This window comes from Bufo gargarizans, chromosome 3 (genome assembly GCF_014858855.1).
Source record: "Bufo gargarizans isolate SCDJY-AF-19 chromosome 3, ASM1485885v1, whole genome shotgun sequence".
NCBI classification, from domain to species: domain Eukaryota; kingdom Metazoa; phylum Chordata; class Amphibia; order Anura; family Bufonidae; genus Bufo; species Bufo gargarizans.
In genome coordinates this window covers 36,400,881-36,424,022 of record NC_058082.1, presented here as the reverse complement: position 1 = coordinate 36,424,022, position 23,142 = coordinate 36,400,881, and the positions used below count along the sequence as shown (strand labels likewise).

At 41.6% G+C, this 23,142-nt stretch overlaps 1 protein-coding gene across 1 annotated transcript in view; it reads left to right on the top strand.

Annotated features, from left to right (window-relative positions):
- CCDC81 (coiled-coil domain containing 81) overlaps positions 1–23,142 on the top strand; it is an 88,637-nt gene that overhangs the window by 13,276 nt on the left and 52,219 nt on the right. Inside the window, exons 4-8 of the mRNA XM_044287098.1 lie at positions 676–832; positions 5,230–5,486; positions 8,558–8,643; positions 9,556–9,707; positions 10,887–10,998. Coding sequence (XP_044143033.1) covers positions 676–832; positions 5,230–5,486; positions 8,558–8,643; positions 9,556–9,707; positions 10,887–10,998 — 764 coding nt within the window. The remainder of the gene's footprint in view (positions 1–675; positions 833–5,229; positions 5,487–8,557; positions 8,644–9,555; positions 9,708–10,886; positions 10,999–23,142) is intronic.

Below are 23,142 nucleotides of genomic sequence, written 5' to 3'. Positions count from 1 at the left end.
CCTTAACCCATTCACTAATGCTGACGACCACTTACGCTGGAGTTGACCCCTTCACTGACCACAGGCCGTATTTTCACCCACCGATCCTTTGCTTGCTTGACAGATGGAAGGATGACTGCGGAATCAGACTACACAGGGTTTGTTTGTAGTCTGTAACCATGGAGACTCAAATCAGATTTTAATAATGATCATTTGCAGAGCTGTCTGCGAATGTGTACATGGCCTTAACAATTTTTGTAAACATGTTCCATTGCCTCCTGCAGCAGGGGGCAGCGTCATGATAATGATGCATCACATAAGAACTGTAGTCATAATGATCGGTGCACAGTGCGAAGGGCTTGCACATAGTGGCACCTACAGTTACTGGGTATAGAACAGGCACGCCCAACCTGCGGCCCTCCAGCTGTTGCAAAACTATGACTCCCAACATGCTTTGATAGTTGTAGGCTGTCCAGGCATGCTGAGAGCCGTAGTTTTGCAACAGCTGGAGGGCCGCAGGTTGGGCATCCCTGGTATAGAACAACACAAATATTTTTCAGAAATAAGGAATCCTGCAGGGCCTTAAAGATCGGTAGGTAGAGAAGTAACATAGGCCTAGGATCAGATGAAAGCGAACATGGATATGCCACTGGGCCCCGTGTTCTTACAGAACTCTTACCCTCCTGTTTGTTTTAGGGGGTGCAGATCCCAGGACTGGGGACATTTACTCTCTCCAGACAGAAATTAGATGTCGGCAACAACAAATTTATCATCATGCAGCGTCCAGTCTTCCTTCTGTCAGAAAAACTCGCACAAGTTCATGGCTTGAAGTTCAACAAAGTGTTCACAACAGGTGAGGAACGTTAGATTTAGGGAATGTTCTTAAAGTTATGTTTAAAAGGCATCTGTCAGCAGATTTGAACCTATGAAACTGGCTGAACTGCTGCGCGTGCGCTTGGTGCCTGCATTGCTGAGAAAAATGAAGTTTTAGCATATGCAAATGAGCCTCTAGGAGCAACGGGGGCGTTGCCATTACACCTAGAGGCTCTGCTGTCTCTGCACTTTAATAGACAGGGCCAGACAGTGAAAGCGTCGTCACACCTGGCCCTGTAAATCAAAGTGCAGAGGGGGCGGCAGTTGCAGAGAGAGCAGAGCCTCTAGGTGTAATGGCAACGCCCCCATTGCTCCTAGAGGCTCATTTGCATATGCCAAAACTTCATTTTTCGCAGCAATGCGGACACATATGAACATGGGACCAACACAGATGCCTTCAGCTGCCAAGCGCACATACAACAGGTCAGCCAGTGTCATAGGTACAAATCTGCTGACAGATGCCCTTTAACCCCTTCAGGACCCTGCCATTTTTCACCTTAAGGACCATTTTTTGCAAATCTGACCAGTGTCACTTTATGTGGTGATAACTTTAAAACGCTTTTACTTATCCAAGCCATTCTGAGACTGTTTTCTCATCACATATTGTACTTCATGACATTGGTAAATTTTGAATCAAAATATTTCATTTTTATTTATAAAAAAATACCAAATTGTTAGAAATTTGCAATTTTCAAAATTTCTATTTCTCTGCTTTTAAAACAGAAAGTGATACCTCCTAAAATAGTAATTACTTTACATTCCCCATATGTCTACTTCATGTTTGGATCATTTTGTAAATGCCATTTTAATTTTTTGGGACTTCAGAAGGCTTAGAAGTTTAGAAGCAAATCTTAAAATTTTTGTGAACATTTCCAAAATCCATTTTTAAGGACCAGTTCAGGGCTGAAGTCACTTTGTGAGGCTTACATAATAGAAAACACCCATAAATGACCCCATTTTAGAAACTACGCCCTTCAATGTATTTAAAACTGATTTTACAAACTTTGTTAACCCTTTAGGTGTTCCACAAGAATTAAAGGCAAATGTAGTTGAAATTTCAGAATTTAACTTTTTGGGCAGATTTTCCATTTTAATCCATTTTTTCCGCTAAAAAAGCAAGGGTTAAAAGCCAAATAAAAAATGTATTACCCTGATTCTGTAGTTTACAGAAACACCCCATATGTGGTCGTAAACTGCTGTACGGGCACACGGCAGGGCGCAGAAGGAAAGGAACGCCATGTGGTTTTTGGAAGGCAGATTTCACTGGGATAATTTTAAGCTGCCATGTCACATTTGAAGACCCCCTGATGCACCCCTAGAGTAGAAACTTAAAAAAAGTGACCCCATTTTGGAAACTACAGGATAAGGTGGCAGTTTTGTTGGTACTATTTTAGGATATATATGGTTTTTGGTTGCTCTATATTACACTTTTTGTGAGGCAAGGTAACATAACACAGTTTTTATTTTTTGTTTTTTACAATGTTCATCTGACAGGTTAGATCATGAGCTATTTTTATAGGACAGGTTGTTACAGACGCAACAATACCAAATATGACAACTTTTTTGGGTTGTTTGTTTCAGTTTTACATATTAAAGCATTTTTGAAAAGTATGATTTTTTTAGTGCCTCCATATTTTGAAAGCCATATTTTGTTTTTTTTTGGGGGGGGCGACTGTCTTATGTAGGGGCACATTTTTTCCGGTATGAGATGACGGTTTGATTGGTACTATTTTAGGGTACATATGACTATTTGATCGCTTGGTATTTCACTTTTTGTGATGTAATGTGACAAAAAATGGCTTTTTTGACACAGTATTTTTTTTACTGTGTTCACCTGAAAGGTTAGGTCAGTGGTCAGCAAAGTGCGGCTCGTGAGCCACAAGCGGCTCTTTAGACACTTCTATGCGGCTCTTTGGTGCGCAATAATCGAATCGCGAATAATCGATAAATGCCATTTTGCGGACCCGAAAATTATATATGAAGGGGCACATAACTGGCTTTATGTGTGAAGTTTTTTTACTACTGTCTGAACTCTGAAACAAGCTCTCTCCTATTGATAATATGGCCAGCTTCTGTACTCACTGTCACTATGAATGCACGGCAGCGAGCGGCTTCCGGTGCAGCTACATCCCTTCCAGGTATAGACTTTTGTCTGGGTATAGAAAAGTGGCAGAACACGGGCCCGCTCGCTGCAGTGCATTCATAGTGACAGTGAGTACAGAGGCCGGCTATTTTATCAATAGGAGAGAGATTGTTTCAGACAGTAGTAAAAAACTTTACACACAAAGACAGTTATGTGCGCAGTTTAGGACACATGAGGGGACACATAGGGCCATGAGGGGGACCAGCATAAGATGCTATATGTGTGTCTTATGCTGGCCCCCCTCATGGCCCTATGTGTCATAGCACACATCCCCTGCCTATAACAGTGCCATCCACAGATCCCCCATAACAGTGTCCTCCACAGATCCCCCATAACGGTGTCCTCCACAGATCCCCCATAACGGTGTCCTCCACAGATCCCCCATAAGTGTGTCCTCCACAGATCCCCCATAACGGTGTCATCCACAGATCCCCCACATAACGGCGTCATCCACAGATCCCCCACATAACGGCGCCATCCACAGATCCCCCACATAACGGCGCCATCCACAGAAGCTTTACAGTGGGTCATCCACAGATACATAACAGTGCATCATCCACAGAAGCTGAACAGCGCATGCACTACTTTTTTGCGTTGCGGAGGCACAGCCAGAAGCACCACGGAAGCACTCTGTAGCACTCATATCCCGGATCCTGGACCCATTGAAGTGAATGCGGGCTGCACACGCCCGTATCATGGACCCATTCACTTCAGCATGCGCTTCCTTCCTATATATTTTAGGTTTACTATATTTTTTAGGTTTTAAAAATGTGGCTCTCAAAAGAAATTTCAATCGTGGTTTTGGCGATATTTGGCTCAGTTGACAAAAAAATCATGTGTTAGTGTCTCCATATTCTGAGGGCCATAGTTTTTTTTATTTTTTGGCCGTCTTATATAGGATCTCATGGGACTCTGGGACTTCAGCTTCTGGGGTCTGATCCCCTCTGCAATGCATTACAATACAACCTGTATTGTAATGCATTGGCTGTCAACTTTTATGCTGACAGCCTGCCTGTGAGACCTAGCCTGAGGGCTGGATCTCACAGGCTTCTGCAGGAGGCAAGCCCTGATGCCTATGGAGGGCGTTGGGTTGCCTTCTCTGCCATCGGGTCCTCGCCACTGCAGTGCAGATGCGGAGAGCACCGTACCCTCCGCAAACCCTCTGCATGCTGCGGGTAGCTTTGACTGCGGCATACAAGGGGTTAATAAGCTGGCATCTGTGTTTTCACCGATGGCGGCGTATGCAGCAGGGGCCCAGCTGTCCGTGACTGCCGGGTCTGTGCCGCTGATTGGGCGGGCGCAGCTCCTGCATCCGCCAGATCAGCCCGCCTTACATGTACGGCTCTGGTCCTTAAGTCACGTCCACCAGCGCCGTATATGTACGGTGGGGGTCCTTAAGGGGTTAAGCTTCTGATCACCACTGATCATCGTGTTACATGCATTACTTATCCTGTACTGATCCTGAGTTACATCCTGTATTATACTCCAGAGCTGCACTCACTATTCTGCTGGTAGAGTCACTGTGTACATACATTACTTATCCTGTACTGATCCTGAGTTACATCCTGTATTATACCCCAGAGCTGCACTCACTGTTCTTCTGGTGAAGTCACTGTGTACATATATTACATTACTTATCCTGTACTGATCCGAAGTTACATCCTGTATTATACTCCAGAGCTGCACTCACTATTCTGCTGGTGGAGTCACTGTGTACACACATTACATTACTTATCCTGTACTGATCCTGAGTTACATCCTGTATTATACTCCAGAGCTGCACTCACTATTCTGCTGGTGCAGTCACTGTGTACACACATTACATTACTTATCCTGTACTGATCCTGAGTTACATCTTGTATTATACTCCAGAGCTGCACTCACTATTCTGCTGGTGGAGTCACTGTGTACATACATTGCATTACTTATCCTGTACTGATCCTGAGTTACATCCTGTATTATACTGCAGAGCTGCACTCACTATTCTGCTGGTGGAGTCACTGTGTACATACATTACATTACTTATCCTGTACTGATCCTGAGTTACATCCTGTATTATACTCCAGAGCTGCACTCACTATTCTCCTGGTGCAGTCACTGTGTACATATATTACATTACTTATTCTGTACTGATCCTGAGTTACGTCCTGTATTATACTCCAGAGCTGCACTCAGTTTCTCTAGAATCCTATATAAGCCTTAATAAAAATGTACTTCTCCTCCTCTGATTTCAGGTGACATTCCGATCGTCCCTCTTAATTTCATCGCCCTATCATTCGCCTGCCCCTACAACAGGGACACCATCGAGGCTTGCGTCAGGGAGACCCTCGGTGCTTTTTCACGATCAATTGCTACTAAACAAAATGTGGAGTTCACCTTCAGGAGCATCGGGGCTCTTATCATTCGAGATCTGAAAGTTAAGATGAAGTTTTATAAAGAGTTTGTGAATAGTATGGATGGAACAGGAGCGGTGGTGAAATCCCTCTGTAATGTAAGTAAATAGCGTGAAGAATTTTCACGGATACATTTTTTGGTGGTTTTGCCCACACAGTGGGTGTTCTGAGAAAGAACCTGTTGTGACTCCTAAAGTGATGGTGCCACAAAAAACACTGCATTTTGAGCATTTCTTACGACATTGGATTTTAGCCAGGTCCTCTGCAAATCTTCTGCCTAGAAAATCCACAGCAGACCTGCCACGTGTGGCCGTACCCTAAATTTGATCTACAAACCGGATTCCCAAAAAGTTGGGACACTAAACAAATTGTGAATAAAAACTGAATGCAATGATGTGGAGATGGCAAATGGCAATATTTTATCTGTAATATGACGTAGATGACAGATCAAACGTTTAATCCGAGTAAATGTATCATTTTAAAGGAAAAATACGTGTCAACAAATCCCAAAAAAGTTGGGACAAGTAGCAATAAGAGGCTGGAAAAAGTAAATTTCAGCATAACGAAGAGCTGGAAGACCAATTAACACTAATTACATCAATTGGCAACATGATTGGGTATAAAAAGAGCTTCTCAGAGTGGCAGTGTCTCTCAGAAGCCAAGATGGGTAGAGGATCACCAATTCCCACAATGTTGCGCAGAAAGATAGTGGAGCAATATCAGAAAGGTGTTACCCAGCGAAAAATTGCAAAGACTTTGCATCTATCATCATCAACTGTGCATAACATCATCCGAAGATTCAGAGAATCTGGAACAATCTCTGTGCGTAAGGGTCAAGGCCGTAAAACCATACTGGATGCCCGTGATCTCCGGGCCCTTAAACGACACTGCACCACAAACAGGAATGCTACTGTAAAGGAAATCACAGAATGGGCTCAGGAATACTTCCAGAACCCATTGTCAGTGAACACAATCCACCGTGCCATCCGCCGTTGCCAGCTGAAACTCTACAGTGCAAAGAAGAAGCCATTTCTAAGCAAGATCCACAAGCTCAGGCGTTTTCTGGGCCAGGGATCATTTAAAATGGAGTGTGGCAAAATGGAAGACTGTTCTGTGGTCAGACGAGTCACGATTCGAAGTTCTTTTTGGAAATCTGGGACGCCATGTCATCCGGACCAAAGAGGACAAGGACAACCCAAGTTGTTATCAACGCTCAGTTCAGAAGCCTGCATCTCTGATGGTATGGGGTTGCATGAGTGCGTGTGGCATGGGCAGCTTGCATGTCTGGAAAGGCACCATCAATGCAGAAAAATATATTCAGGTTCTAGAACAACATTCGCTCCCATCCAGACGTCATCTCTTTCAGGGAAGACCCTGCATTTTTCAACAAGATAATGCCAGACCACATTCTGCATCAATCACAACATCATGGCTGCGTAGGAGAAGGATCCGGGTACTGAAATGGCCAGTCTGCAGTCCAGATCTTTCACCTATAGAGAACATTTGGCGCATCATAAAGAGGAAGGTGCAACAAAGAAGGCCCAAGACGATTGAACAGTTAGAGGCCTGTATTAGACAAGAATGGGAGAGCATTCCTATTTCTAAACTTGAGAAACTGGTCTCCTCGGTCCCCAGACGTCTGTTGAGTGTTGTAAGAAGAAGGGGAGATGCCACACACTGGTGAAAATGGCCTTGTCCCAACTTTTTGGGGATTTGTTGACACCATGAAATTCTGATTCAACATATTTTTCCCTTAAAATGGTAAATTTTCTCAGTTTAAACTTTTGTTCCGTGATTTATGTTCTATTCTGAATAAAATATTAGAAGTTGGCACCTCCACATCATTGCATTCAGTATTTATTCACGATTTGTATAGTGTCCCAACTTTTTTGGAATCCGGTTTGTATTTGGAATGGATCTCTTTGGGTAATGCCCACCTGTGGAATTATGAAAGCCATATTATTATTATTATTATTATTATTTATTATTAAAGCGCCATTCATTCCATAGCGCTGTACATATGATAAGGGGTGCACATACATAATACAGACAATTGCACTAATCATAAACAAGACGAGTTACAGACTGGTACAGAAGGAGAGAGGGCCCTGCCCGTGAGGGCTTACAATCTACATGGTATGGGAGAAGGACACAGTAGGTGGTCATGGCGGTATAGAGGCAGCAGGGTCACTGGTTGTAGGCTTGTCTGAAGAGGTGGGTTTTCAGGTTTCTTTTGAAGGATTCCACTGTAGGTGAGAGTCTGATATGTTGGGGTAGCGAGTTCCAGAGTATGGGGGATGCACGGGAGAAATCTTGGAGTCGATTGTGGGAAGAGGCAATAAGAGGAGAGGAGAGAAGGAGGTCTTGTGAGGATCGGAGATTGCGTGTGGGGATGTATCGGGAAAGTAGCTCAGAGATGTAGGGAGGGGACAGGTTATGGACGGCCTTATATGTATTTGTTAGTACTTCGAAGTGAATTCGCTGGGCAATGGGGAGCCAGTGAAGGGATTGGCAGAGGGGAGAGGCAGAGGAGTAATAAGGTGAGAGGTGGATTAGTTGGGCAGCAGAGTTGAGGATAGATTGGAGGGGTGCGAGAGTGCTAGATGGGAGGCCACAGAGGAGAATGTTGCAGTAGTCCAGGCGGGAGATGATGAGGGCATGTACAAGCATTTTTGCAGATTCAAAGTTGAAGAAAGCGCGGATACGGGAGATGTTTTTGAGTTGGAAGCGGCAGGTGGTGGAAAGGGCTTGGATGTGCGGTCGGAAGGAAAGGGCAGAATCCAAGGTCACTCCAAGGCAGCGGACTTGGTTGACCGGGGATAGTGTGCAGCCAATGATTGTGATAGATAGGTCTGTTGGAGGGGGGTTGAGCAAGATGGGGAAAGATGATAAGTTCTGTTTTATCCATGTTAAGTTTTAGAAAGCGAAAGGCGAAGATTGATGATATAGAAGAATCATATAGGGTCAAACTTATGCAGAAAGTCAACAGGTCATCTATAGACAGACCACAAAAGAAGAACCTTCTCCAAACTCAGGAGACCAACGACACACTCTAGGGAAATGAGAGAGGAGTGTGTCAGATCACAAGGCTTTCCAACAAAAACAAAATGATCCTCAAATAATCTGTATCCATGAGATCCCATTGAATGTCAGCATGTGCTTCTTTTAGAGGCCGGGGACAGCTGATTCTGTCATGTCTTCAGGGGAAGACCAGATGCTGCGCCCTCGATCTTGCAGTGCTCTTCTGTTCCCTAGGTAATATATTACGACTGCCTTCTGAGACTTGTCGTCTTCTGTCTGGGCCATCAGGCTTCTCTATGGTGTGTTCATGATTTGTTATCTCCATCCATCTGCTTGCTGGTCATTCTCCTCTTCCAAAAGTTTTCTTTCTTTCTTCTTATAATATGTCCAGAGTAAGAGGATTCTTCAGCCTGGTCACCGTGATACCAAGTGGATTGGTCATAGATTCCAATTATTTACCTTTGCAAGTCTTCAACACCTTCAGTTGTCTGTTGAGTCGGGTCCATACTAATATGACACTTTAGTCTAGTCATCTGCTGAGCATTTTTCTTGACTTGATAAAGGAACCAAGGGTGTCCATACATTTCCTTTCTTCTAATTTTTGTGGATAGTTTTACATAATTTAGAGGGGTTGTCTTCATGAGCTTCCTCAGCTGAAGGTCAGGCATCTGAAGCAGTGGCTGGCTATGACCTGGCTGCTGCAGGGACAATGTAGTATTAGATGCCACCATTAAAATAACTAGTTGACCAGAAACATGAACAGGTTGGCTCTAGCTTAGATGCCTTTGCAGCTCTTTGTTCTGTCTCATGGGTGTGGACCTGAACTGGATACCCACCTCAATGGTGTCTATATACTCTAGCAAAGCATACGGAAAAGTATAGGGTTCTCATGAAGAGACTACCCCTAACTGGGCAGTGCAGGTACTCAGTTTTGGGTGGCCCAGCAGATTAAAAAGTTAAGGCCATAATCACACAATGGCAAAGTCACTTAAATGTGTCTGGTCATTTAGGACCCACCTTAAGACTCTGGTCAAGGGGCTATGACAAAAAGTTGATTCTTTACAAGCCAGGAACGTTGGGACAGATTTGTCAGTTGCAGCCTCATTTGTCATTTCTTGTTACCTGACTCATGCTGATTTACATTAGAATCGACATGAAAGGAACAGAAAAATCCACAGGTATGGAGACCATCCCGGAGGAAAATGGAGAGGTGGGGAGCGTGGAGGAGCCAAAGTGCGACCAGCAACCAGACAGAGAAGAAGAGACCGACAAAGAGGAGCCGTTCTCCAGCAGAAGAGGTAGGAGAGGAGTCACAGCATGACTCGTCTAGTCAGGTGGAGATCCTGTCATCTGTCATAATCAGATATCAGCATTGGACTAGACACGATCTTGTTTCAGATTCAGACGTCATCATCTGTCCCTATCAGACGTGACTATTATATGAAGGATGAAAATAATCATTAGGCCCCCCCATTCACACTGGTGTTATGGCTGACGGTCTTTGAACAGATCGTAAAGAATTCCTGTTGGTTACTGAGGTTTTCATTTTCAGATTTGAGCTGAAGCTTAGGTGGGGTACTGGCTAGAAGATGCAAAGAAGTATCTCCTGAGAAAGAGAACCATCTGGAAACGGCTGTCTACGGATGGATATCTGGCTTGTTGTGTCCGAAGGTTTGTTAAAAAGTCGGATTGTGACTCTTAGGCAGCCACTTCCAGAAGGTGGCGCTAGCAAGATGGCTCTCATTACTCAGAAGCTACCTCTTTGCATACAGGTTTCTGCTCGACATACAGCTGAGATATGAGGTTTTGTTTGGTGGGGACCCTGGTAATTAAGCCGGGAATATGGATACAACAAGGTTCTTCAGGGTCAAAAACTTAATTTTGTATTTTTGGGCTCTGCGTTGCAGCTACTCTGTTAGTCAGACAGACAAAATGCTCAACCACCATTATGTAGTCTAGAAGTGCTGAGATTTAAAAAAAAAATTGCCATATATCAGTATCCGTAAGTCAGCTGACTGCCAATGTTTTGGAGAATGTTGACTTTTTATTGGCTTTTTTTCTGCTTTCTTGTAGCAGCCATTTATAAAATAGACAACAGGAAGTTCAGTCATGTTGGTTGTTGGCTTTGAATCCCAGAAAGTGTGAAGTTGCTGAGATGCTAATTCAGTGGTGGCGCCCAAGGGGACTGCGCTTCCAGTTGTCACAAAAATGGCAAATGATCAATATCTTTAAGAAAAATGGCTACGGTCACTTTCCTTTTTAGTAAATATATAGCCGATTCTAGGTTTTGGGTACAAGTTACGGTATTTTTACATGTTAGGCTGTATGCAGCACTGCGCTTTCTGGTTATTGCTGCCTTGATTATACTTCACCTGTTTGTTACACATGAATGTAATGCCGCCCCACCACCTGTCTACATATATGTCCATAAAAAGCATGGACAGCATTGTGTAAAATCCTGTGTATCCCTTTTACAGAGAACTCCGCTACCAAACGCTTGCTGAACAGACAGTACATTGTGCCTGCCAGAGTGACCGCCATCAGCCTGAGCGAAGACATAATCCCAAAGCCAAAAACTGCCCCAGAAAGGTGAGTGGGAGAATAGGGAACTGGGGCTCATTTATTCTTCAATATGCTAGCGCTATCACAGCCACATCAGCTGCCAAACAGTGCAGTCACTAATGTAACACCGTATGTAGATACCGTGTCACTCACACTGGAGTGCACTGTCCACATCTAGTGGCACCATTCTTCTGCATAGAAGGTACTATATGGTAGTATAGTATTCTTGTTCATAGTAGCAGTATTACAGTAGTTATATTGTACATAAGATGCAGTATTACAGTAGTTCTATTGTACATAATCTCCATTTATAGACAATTTGTCTTACCGTGGACTGATGAACAGCAAGGCTTTTGGAGATACTTTTATAACCCTTTCCAGCTTTATGCAAGTCAATAATTCTTAATCGTAGGTCTTCTGAGAGCTCTTTTGTGTGAGGCATCATTCACATCAGGCAATGCTTCTTGTGAAAAGCAAACCCAGAACTGGTGTGTGTTTTTTATAGGGCAGGGCAGCTGTAACCAACACCTCCAATCTCATCTCATTGATTGGACTCCAGTTGGCTGACACCTCACTCCAATTAGCTCTTGGAGATGTCATTAGTCTAAGGGTTCACATACTTTTTCCACCTGCACTGTGAATGTTTACATGGTGTGTTCAATAATAACATGGTAACATCTAATTCTTTGTGTGTTATTAGTTTAAGCAGACTGTGATTGTCTATTGTTGTGACTTAGATGAAGATCGGATCACATTTTATGACCCATTTGTGCAGAAATCCATATCATTCCAAAGGGTTCACATACGTTTTCTTGCAACTGTAGGTGGCAGTATTATAGTAGTTATATTCTTGTACATAGGAGCAGTATTATAGTAGTAATATTCTTGTACATAGGGGCAGTATTATAGTAGTTATATTCTTGTACATAGGAGCAGTATTATTGTAGTTATATTCTTGTACATAGGGGCAGTATTATAGTAGTTATATTCTTGTACATAGGAGGCAGTATTATAGTAGTTATATTCTTGTACATAGGAGCAGTATTATAGTAGTTATATTCTTGTACATAGGAGCAGTATTATAGTAGTTATATTCTTGTACATAGGAGCAGTATTATAGTAGTTATGTTCTTGTACATAGGAGCAGTATTATAGTAGTTATATTCTTGTACATAGGAGGCAGTATTATAGTAGTTATAATCTTGTACATAGGAGCAGTATTATAGTAGTTATATTCTTGTACATAGGAGGCAGTATTATAGTAGTTATATTCTTGTACATAGAGGCAGTATTATAGTAGTTATATTCTTGTACATAGGAGGCAGTATTATAGTAGTTATATTCTTGTACACAGGAGCAGTATTATAGTAGTTATATTCTTGTACATAGGAGCAGTATTATAGTAGTTATATTCTTGTACATAGGAGGCAGTATTATAGTAGTTATGTTCTTGTACATAGGAGCAGTATTATAGTAGTTATATTCTTGCATACAGGAGCAGTATTATAGTAGTTATATTCTTGTATACAGGAGCAGTATTATAGTAGTTATATTCTTGTACATAGGAGCAGTATTATAGTAGTTATATTCTTGTACATAGGAGGCAGTATTATAGTAGTTATATTCTTGTACACAGGAGCAGTATTATAGTAGTTATATTGTTGTACACAGGAGCAGTATTATAGTAGTTATATTCTTGTACATAGGAGCAGTATTATAGTAGTTATATTCTTGTATACAGGAGCAGTATTATAGTAGTTATATTCTTGTATACAGGAGCAGTATCATAGTAGTTATATTCTTTTACATAGGAGCAGTATTATAGTAGATATATTCTTGTACATAGGAGGCAGTATTATAGTAGTTATATTCTTGTATACAGGAGCAGTATTATAGTAGTTATATTCTTGTACATAGGAGCAGTATTATAGTAGCTATATTCTTGTATATAGCAGGCAGTATTATAGTAGTTATATTCTTGTACATAGGATGCAGTATTATAGTAGTTTTATTCTTGTACATAGGGGGCAGTATTATAGTAGTTATATTCTTGTACATAGGAGGCAGTATTATAGTAGTAATATTCTTGTACATAGGAGCAGTATTATAGCAGTTATATTCTTGTACATAGGGGCAGTATTATAGTAGTTATATTCTTGTACATAGGATGCAGTATTATAGTAGTTATATTCTTGTACATAGGAGCAGTATTATAGCAGTTATATTCTTGTACATAGGGGCAGTATTATAGTAGTTATATTCTTGTACATAGGAGCAGTATTATAGTAGTTATATTCTTGTACATAGGATGCAGTATTATAGTAGTTATATTCTTGTACATAGGGGCAGTATTATAGTAGTTATATTCTTGTACATAGGGGCAGTATTATAGTAGTTATATTCTTGTATATAGGAGCAGTATTATAGTAGTTATATTCTTGTACATAGGAGGCAGTATTATAGTAGTTATGTTCTTGTATATAGGAGCAGTATTATAGTAGTTATATTCTTGTATATAGCAGGCAGTATTATAGAAGTTATATTCTTGTAAATAGGAGCAGTATTATAGTAGTTATATTCTTATACATAGGAGCAGTATTATAGTAGTTATATTCTTATACATAGGGGCAGTATTATAGTAGTTATATTCTTGTAATTAGTATAGGGCGCCACTCAAATCAAAAGTGACATGCCATTTTCCCCACCCATAACTCCGCCCACAACCCCTCCCAAACCACGCCTAAATATCGCCCATTCAACGCCCATTTTATTCTGTTAGATCTGATATTACTACAGTATATTTAATTAAGTTTTAATATCTTTAAAAATAAAATTATATTAAACTTGTATTAACCTTTTACTAAGGCATTATAAATATTTGATCTGTCTAGGATCCTAAAAGTAAAAGACCTTTGATGATGTCACCGCAGGTCCTTAAAAGTTAACTGTTGCATTCTCCTTGTTAGTGGACCTGCGATCTTTTTACATTTAACTATATACGGTCGTGTTTAATAAAAATCGAAGGAGTCCGTGATTTAAGGAAAAATATATCAACAGAATATGAAGTTATCTAGCTAATCTATCTATCTATTAGCTAAAGGACCTTTGATGAGTCCCTTTCCCCACCCATAAACCGCCCAAGCCTCCCACAAACCCACACAGCCCCGCCCAAAGCTGGTGGCCCCGCTGTCACGGTCCCTCAGGTGACTAATCTCATGAGATTGGTTGAGCGTTAGAGAATCTAACAGCCTGCTTGATTTCTCTTGTTTCAGTATTAATAGGGTTAATGACCACTTACCTTGTCTCAGCTGTTGCTCAGTGGTCATCACTTCTACCCTTTATGTTCTGACCCACCCTTCTGACTATGCGGTAGATAGCTTCTTTGGGGTGTCTCAGAGCTGGTGTGAGGTCATCTCTGGTGTTCCTGCTCATCCATCACTACTGAAGTTAAGTGTCGCATTTGTATTTGGTTGTTCCTTTGTGCTTGTCTTAACTAGGCCCCAGGGAGACGCTGGTTCATTCACCTGGGAAGTCTCTTTCTCTTTCGCTTCCTCTAGGGCATATCAGGGCTCCTAGGGTGTTTAGGTTCCGGCATATATATTTTCCCACCTTCGGGGTCTATACATACTGACAGGAGTCAGGGCCAGTTCTAGGGGTTTCCTAGGAGGTGACCTTTCCCTTCTCCCTAGCGTTGAGTCCTAGTTGTTTGTCCTCTCCCTTCTGTTGTCTTTCTGGTGTCCCTCCTCTCCCCCATATTCGTGACAACCGCAAGTCCTTAAAGGTTAACTGTTGCATTCCCTTTGTTAATGGTCCTGCGACCTTTGAAACTTGCTTTAATTATATATACGATCGTGTTTAATAAAAATCGAAGGCGTCCGTGATTTAAACAAAATGTCTTTATTTACGATGCATCACGGTACATTTTTCAGCAACGCAGTAGGGTAGTCACGTTTGTGTGTAATTACAGCAACGTATACATAATTGTTTCATGCGCTGTGTTACAAAGGAGCGCACAACACGGTCATTTATTCTAAAATCGCTCGTAAATATTTTTTATACATTTTCAAAAGACATTCCTTTATCAATACAACGTAAGATATAGATGCAGTAATTCCCGCAGACCGAACAAGCGGCGTCCTGTATTTGTCTATTTTGATACTCTATAATCTTAGAATTTTTTGATAAAAATTTCATAAATTAACCAGGAAATATTTAATTCGCGGGCGATAATCCCTAACTATAAAAAAAAATAGTACGTAATTCGGGTATAATAGAATTAAAATCCAGTGCTTTCCCGCTGATACGAATTGTCCGTATTTACAATATAGGCCGCCGGACGGTCGATGATCGCACGTAAATACACCTTGAAATATGCTGCGGGCGTGAAAGTCGGCTTTGATACTGCAGGTCATTTCATAATTATTAATTTTTTTTGAAAATCATATAAAAGCTCCCTTTTATTGTTTATTTCAATAATATTTTCATGAACAGAATACACAATCATATTAAGGGTCCATTCACACGTCCGTAGGTGTTTTGTAGTCTGCAAATTGCGGATCCGCAAAACACGGACACCGGCAATGTGCGTTCCGCATTTCGCGGACCGCACATCGCCGGTACTATAATAGAAAATGCCCTTTCTTGTCCGCAGTTGCGGACAAGAATAGGACATGTTCTATTTTTTGGGGGAATGGCATTTCGGATCCGGAAATGCGGATGCGGACAGCACATAGCATCCTTTCTGGCCCCATTGAAAATTAATGGGTCCGCAAAATCCGGAACGGATCCATAAAAAAATTGCGGACGTGCGAATGGACCCTAATAGTGTTTAGCACCGGCTCAGCAAATCTAATTTCAGCTCTGAGATTTCCAGTTTTTACTAGAGAGAAATGTCCGCCAGGTTCTTGATCCGGCGATAAATCAAAAGCGAATAAAGTGTAACCATTCAAAAATTCTGACTGATCCACGGATAAAGCGTTGTCAGCCTTGTGCCTCCCCGAGCGACATATATTCTCGAACAGCCGAATCGTCTTGAAAATTAGGCTGAAACGGTTTTGCGGGTATCTGCTGTCCATCCAAATATAAGGCGGCATAATTCACATTATAGTGATTGAAGCACAAAGGATTTCTTTGGTAGTTTCCGGAAAATGATTTGTTGTCCACAAACCGAGTACTTTGCGTTAGCGGTTAACAGAGCGCGACTGTGCCCGATTCTCACAGCGGGTGATACTTGAACTCTTTTGACAAACAGTGACATGCGCTGTATTTGGACTTTAAAATGGGTCACCTCGGCAGACATAAGACAGAAGGTGTCCTTGTTTCTGGTCAACTTTATCTTTAGCTCTAACTTTGGCTGATTAAATATATCGGCGTAAATGGGGCCCATTAATTCCACACTTCTAGAGCGAGTCGTATACTGAGCTCTCTTGGTGAAACCAACATTACGGCCGTCGAGAGCCCGGTCATCATGATGCCCCGCGGTATCTTTATAGAATAAGCCGGCTGTAAATTGGGCCGCTAATGTTTGTGAATTATAATTTATTAGGGGGTCTATATGCGCTCTATACGTATAAAGGTTTCGCCGAGCATTATGTCCAATTGATTAAAAAGACTAGCAATAGGGTAGTTATTATGGGCGACGCGGGATCCGTAGGGTAACGGTGTGTTATCGGGACTAACCATTCTGCAAACGACGTGTAACAGAGTGTTATTTAGGTCGTAATAATATTCACCGCTGCCCGAGATGAAGAACTCCAAAGGCGCGTTGTCGGCAATGGCCGCTATCGGTTGTACCTCTATATAAATCGATTTTTCAATACTTGTTTGCGTGGGCGGTATTTGAAAGATATCCAACTCTGATTTTGCGTACTCGGCGGATGAGTTGTGTACAAAAGCCATAGCTGCTAATTAGAAGATGTCGCTCGGTGAAGGGCTTCTTGTTTTCTGGCAGCAACGTCTCTTAGTCGGCTCTACTTTATTCATGAAAGGGGGTAGGACACCGCCGTCACAACCGCGTTTTCTTTTCAGCATTTCTCTCCGAATTTGCACGATGCCAGAGCCTTCCTGCCCCTGCGTAGGTCTATTTATTCGATCCATAACGGCGGTCGATGCCGTTTTTACGTGCGGTTTCACACCTTTCTTGAATAGGGTAGTGACTCGCCGGAACAACCCACAAAATAACCCGGCGAGACCAGAACCGTGCATGAATTCTGCGCCGTGAAAGCCGCCCAAACCATGACTGGCTTGCGCTGTGTAATAATGTGTATACGCATCCGGGTCGCCGTACACTCTCTGGGACAACATTTTAATGCGCCGTCATAGCGCGAGGTCTAAAGTGTAATCGCACGATAGTTTTTGAATTTAACGTGTTTAGCTTGATCTGCGAGTATCGATTTTGTAATGGTATCAAAGTGTTGTTTGCAGAGAGGTATATAGTCCGGCTTGTTATACTTTTGCGTGACTATTTCGCCATTTTTGCCGCTTAGCTCCACAGTTCTTAAAAGCTGTAGGTAACTATCGCCAACAAACATTTTATAAAATCCGACTTTAATATTGGGGTTAATTTTTCACTTTATAGGTAATAAATCGTTCTCTTTTCCTAAAACTAAATAATCATCACCGGCTAAAACATCCACGAAATGTTCTAAAACAGGCAATCCAGATTTGTTGTAGCACGTAACGATGTGCTCCGCGTCTACATTCTTGCTCGAGTGATCGCGCGAGTACCCGTGAAGCCACAATATACTGCCTAACTTTTCACCAGGCATGAACTTGTATAAGGTCGATTTCGTTACATAAACGGTTCTGTCAATCTCGTCGTATCTTAGACGCAATTGATCAGGCGGTATTTTTATAGAATCAAGTTTGTTATTAATGGCTTTGATCAGCTCGTTCATATTAGGGTGATGACCCGATTTAACAAAAAACTCTCTGACAGGGTCATCGCGCAGGGCGACGTAGAATACATCATCGCTGGTCCCAAAGGTTTTCCACGTATGAGGGTACTGAATCTGTACTGACTCTGCTTCATAAGGGTCCATTCACACGTTGTTTCTTTCCTGATCTGTTCCGTTTTTTGCTGAACAGATCTGGACCAGATCTGGACCAGATCTGGACCCATTCATTTTCAATGGGTCCTGAAAAAAATCGGACAGCACAATGTCAGATTTTTTTTCAGGACCCATTGAAAATGAATGGGTCCAGATCTGGTCCAGATCTGTTCCGCAAAAAACGGAACAGATCAGCAAAGAAACAACGGACGTGTGAATGGACCCTTAGGACCGCGAAGATGGACGGCTTTTGCTAATTTAGTGGTGTACTCGGCGATTGTATTTTCGGGGTAAAGTATGGCGGAGGCATTGCAGGGTAGCGTAATAAAAAACTATCTGTCTTCCATAGTTTGCACGCTCACCAACTGCTTTTCTGGAACCCAAGAGTTCAACTTTTCGGGGTAAACGACCCACTTTACAAAATACAGTGTTTTCCCCCTAACCTTCTTTTTCACGATTTTTTCTATCCGGTAAACACGTCGCTTATCAAGGGGGTACTTTTTGGACTTTATCCACGTAGAACGATCCTTCAATGATCTCATCGGCCAGGTCTTTCAGCTTATAAAGGGGTCTGAGGCCCCTAGTGTTTACAACGTAAATGGGAAATTTCTCGTCCGTATAGGTTTGTTCATAGCCCTTATAGCGTACAATTCTGACGTGGTCGACTATTTTTAATAACGGTTAAACTTTTTTAATAGCGCCGTAATCGCTGTAGATATTTTTCCAAATGATTAAAGAGTTCTCTTTTGTCACATCAACAGGTCGACACCTTATGGTTCTGTGGTACGTGCGATTATAACTATACACCAGATCTTGTAACTTGTCAATGTATCTATGTGTCTTGTTCTCTAGGATAACGCCACGTTCTTGTATTACTGATCACAGTTGATGGCACGTTCAGTTCCATGAAGAAGTCCCACCTGCGAGGCGTTTTAGGCCTGGTTCACACCTAAACGTTTTACAGCGCGTTCCTACGCTCAACAGGCGAAAAAAAAACATGTTTCCCTATGGGCATGGTTCTCACCTGCGCGTTTTACAGAGCGTACGTAAGTTCTTTGGGGCGTATTGTCACGTGTTCTGTACATAAAGGCCTGGTTCGCACTTGAGCGTATTTGATACGCACGTTTTTGTCCGACGTTTTCGGGGCGTATTACAGCGCGTTTTTGGAAATAGGAAACGCGCGTCGTACGCGTGTGCTTGCGATTGACCACAGAGGCATCCAATGAAAAACAGATGTACAGAACGCGCTACAATACGCCACAAAGAAGCTCCTGTACTTCTTTGGGCGTAGGGCGTTTTACAGCGCGTTCGTACGCGCTGTAAAACGCTCATGTGTGAACCAGGCCTAACACCTCTGTTTTTCATTGGACGCCTCTGTGGTCAATCGCAAGAACGCACGTTAATTTGTTTATAGCCTTGCGCCATCTTTTCAGTATATTTTTTTTGTCGCTCTCTACGAGGTATCTTTCCTTTAAGGATATTGAGAGCGATCTCGCCAATAGCGGATATCAAATCACTACTGGCGCTGCTTAATATTGATTTTCAGGCCGTCGGTTTTGTTTTGACCAACGCTTTTAAAAGATCCCAATTACGCCGGATCCTGTTCGACATCTTTACAGGCGCGGCCACGCTACCAAGAGTGGCGGTCGAGATGCGAAATATTACATTTTAGAGCTTCTTTTTGCACACACAAGCCGCCGGAAGATCTGGCGGGAACAAACCGGTTCTTAGCCGTAGTTCCTCGGGGGCGTGTCAGATCTTAAATCTATGAGTAAATAGCCGCAAGGCGCCTGTGTAGCGTCTTCAAAAGCTTCTAAAAAGAAACGTGTTTTACCGGGGTAGATTTGCCGAGCCAGTGTAATAATCTGCAATTTATCACGCGGGTTCTTAAAAAGGACCATGTATTTAGTGTTTAAATTTATGGGTTTTTTTATGACAAAAAACATTTTGAACGAGATACATGATGCTCAAATTTCGGTGGTGCACATATTTGGTCAAAGCGTTTTGTATTTAAAGATTTTCGCAAGCCGCCTCCATAAGATAATCAACAACCGCCAAATTTACCTTGTTTATTTATTTATTTAATGCACTTATATAGCGCTACTAAGCCTACTATATTCCGCAGCACTTCACAGACATTATCATCACACTGTCCCCAGTGGGGCTCACAATCTAAGGTCCCTATCAGATGTCTTTGGAGTGTGGGAGGAAACCGGAGAACCCGGAGGAAACCCAGGCAAACACAGGGAGAACATACAAACTCCATGCAGATGTTGTCCTTGTTCTGCGGGAATAGGTCATCATCTGTAAAATTTTGCGGTATTCCCTCGATAAACCTAATATTTGTAAACAAACGGGTTAACTCGTCGTACAATTTCTGCCAACATGCGTAAAACCAAATGACATCGTCAGGTTTGCGCGACATTAGCGCATCCGCTTGTATTAACAAACGTTTTACAAAAAAACTCTTTCCGGAATTTGAGGGTCCTGCTAAAATACAAGAAAACAGGTGTTGAGATTGCGCGGCCATATTTAATAGCTGAAAGGTAACGTAAAGTACGTCGTCTGCCGTCTCTTTGTGTAGCCGCACTTTTGCGTTTTACGTAACGGTCTTGTCTCTATGCCCAAACTCTATTTCTGAAAATGACGTTTTGCTCTATACCTAGTGTTTTCTGCGTCTTGGGATCGGGATTGCGTGAGTAATTCAACACAAGGTCTTTTAAGCTGTCAAAATTAACAAGTCGAGTGTTAGCGAGACTCAGAAATGTACGTGTCGGCGGGAATTTCACTAGTTAGTTCGCCGAGAAAATCGCTCAATGGCGGGTTCCATTCGCCGTCGCTACTTACGAATATGGCGTAGTCTGTGTCGTGATACAGACAACGTTTTTGCAATCTGTCTAGGAGTGTGTACAATTCCAGTCTGACATAGGCGGATGTAAAACAGGCTATAAAAATGTTTGTGTTTTTGTTGCGCGTGTAGCGCTCTTTTACATACCGCCAATTGACTACGGCTGAAAGATAGATAGTTAGGATAGAACCTTAAAGATATTAGAACATGTCCGGGGATGTTTTGACAACTGTTTGCTATTGTCGCAGCTGCTCGTACATTAGGGTGACCCTGTCCCGTAACACATGTATAAACATTGTTGGCTTCTGAATCTGGTAGGTGTTTGTACAAATTGCTGGACGGACGGCGTATTAGAAGATAGATACGTGTTATCGACACCCGGGAAAGTTGGGTGCCGCAATTAGCTATTGTTAATATTTATAAATACTACATATCTGCGTTACATAGCTATGTTGAATGTCTGTGATAGATGCGACTATGAAATAGGACAAAATGGGAAGACAGAATCGGCACCTGGGAAAGTTGGGTGCCGCGGCTGATGCTCTTAAATAGCGTCTTAGGACATCTGAATTACTGACGGTACATCTTACGACATGCCCAAACATGTCTTTGATGTGTTATCAGCACCCGGGAAAGTTGGGTGCCACAATTAGCTATTGTTAGTACTTATAAAGGCTACATATCTGCGTTAGATGCGGCGATCAAATGTTTGGCTTAAATCACGGACGCCTTTGATTTTTTTATTAAACACGATCGTATATAATTAAAGTAAGTTTCAAAGATTGCAGGTCCACTAACAAAGGGAATGCAACAGTTAACCTTTAAGGACCTGCGGTGCCATCAGCTTTGGGCGGGGCTGTGTGGGTTTGTGGGAGGCTTGGGCGGTTTATGGACGGAGAAAGGAACTCATCAAAGGTCCTTTAGCTAATAGATAGATGCTGGATAGACTGATCAGCTAGATAACGTCATATTCTGTTGATATATTTTTGCTTAAATCACGGGCGCCTTCGATTTTTATGAAACACGACCGTATATAATTAAAAGTAAATTTCAAAGATCGCAGGTCCACTAACAAAGGGAATGCAACAGTTAACTTTTAAGGACCTGCAGTGACATCATCAAAGGTCTTTTAGTTTTAGGATCCTAGACGGATCAAATAGCTGTTGTCAATATTTATAATGCCTTAGTAAGAGGTTAATACAAGCTTAATATAATTTTATTTTTAAAGATATTAAAACTTATTTAAATTACTGACATAATATCAGATCTAACAGAATAAAAGGGACATTGAATGGGCGGTATTTAGGCGTGGTTTGGAAGGGACTGGGAGGGGTTGTGGGCGGGAAAGGTGTGTGTCCACCTGTCACTTTTGATTTGACGAGGAGTGTCGCCCTATACTACTCTTGTACATAGGAGGCAGTATTATAGTAGTTATATTCTTGTACATAGGAGCAGTATTATAGTAGTTATATTCTTGTACATAGGAGCAGTATTATAGTAGTTATATTCTTGTACATAGGAGGCAGTATTATAGTAGTTATAGTGTTGTACATAGGAGCAGTATTATAGTAGTTATATTCTTGTACATAGGAGGCAGTATTATAGTAGTTATATTCTTGTACATAGGTGCAGTATTATAGTAGTTATATTCTTGTACATAGGAGCAGTATTATAGTAGTTATATTCTTGTACATAGGAGCAGTATTATAGTACTTATATTCTTGTACATAGGAGCAGTATTATAGTAGGTATATTCTTGTACATAGGAGCAGTATTATAGTAGTTATATTCTTGTACATAGGAGCAGTATTATAGTAGTTATATTCTTGTACATAGGAGCAGTATTATAGTAGTTATATTCTTGTACATAGGAGGCAGTGTTATAATAGTTATACTCTTGTACATAGGAGGCAGTATTATAGTAGTTATATTCTTGTACATAGAAGGCAGTATTATAGTAGTTATATTATTGTACATAGGAGCAGTATAATAGTAGTTATATTCTTGTACATAGGAGCAGTATTATAGTAGTTATATTCTTGTACATAGGAGCAGTATAATAGTAGTTATATTCTTGTACATAGGAGCAGTATTATAGTAGTTATATTCTTGTACATAGGAGGCAGTATTATAGTAGTTATAGTCTTGTACACAGGAGCAGTATTATAGTAGTTATATTCTTGTACATAGGAGGCAGTATTATAGTAGTTATATTCTTGTACATAGGAGCAGTATTATAGTAGTTATATTCTTGTACATAGGAGCAGTATTATA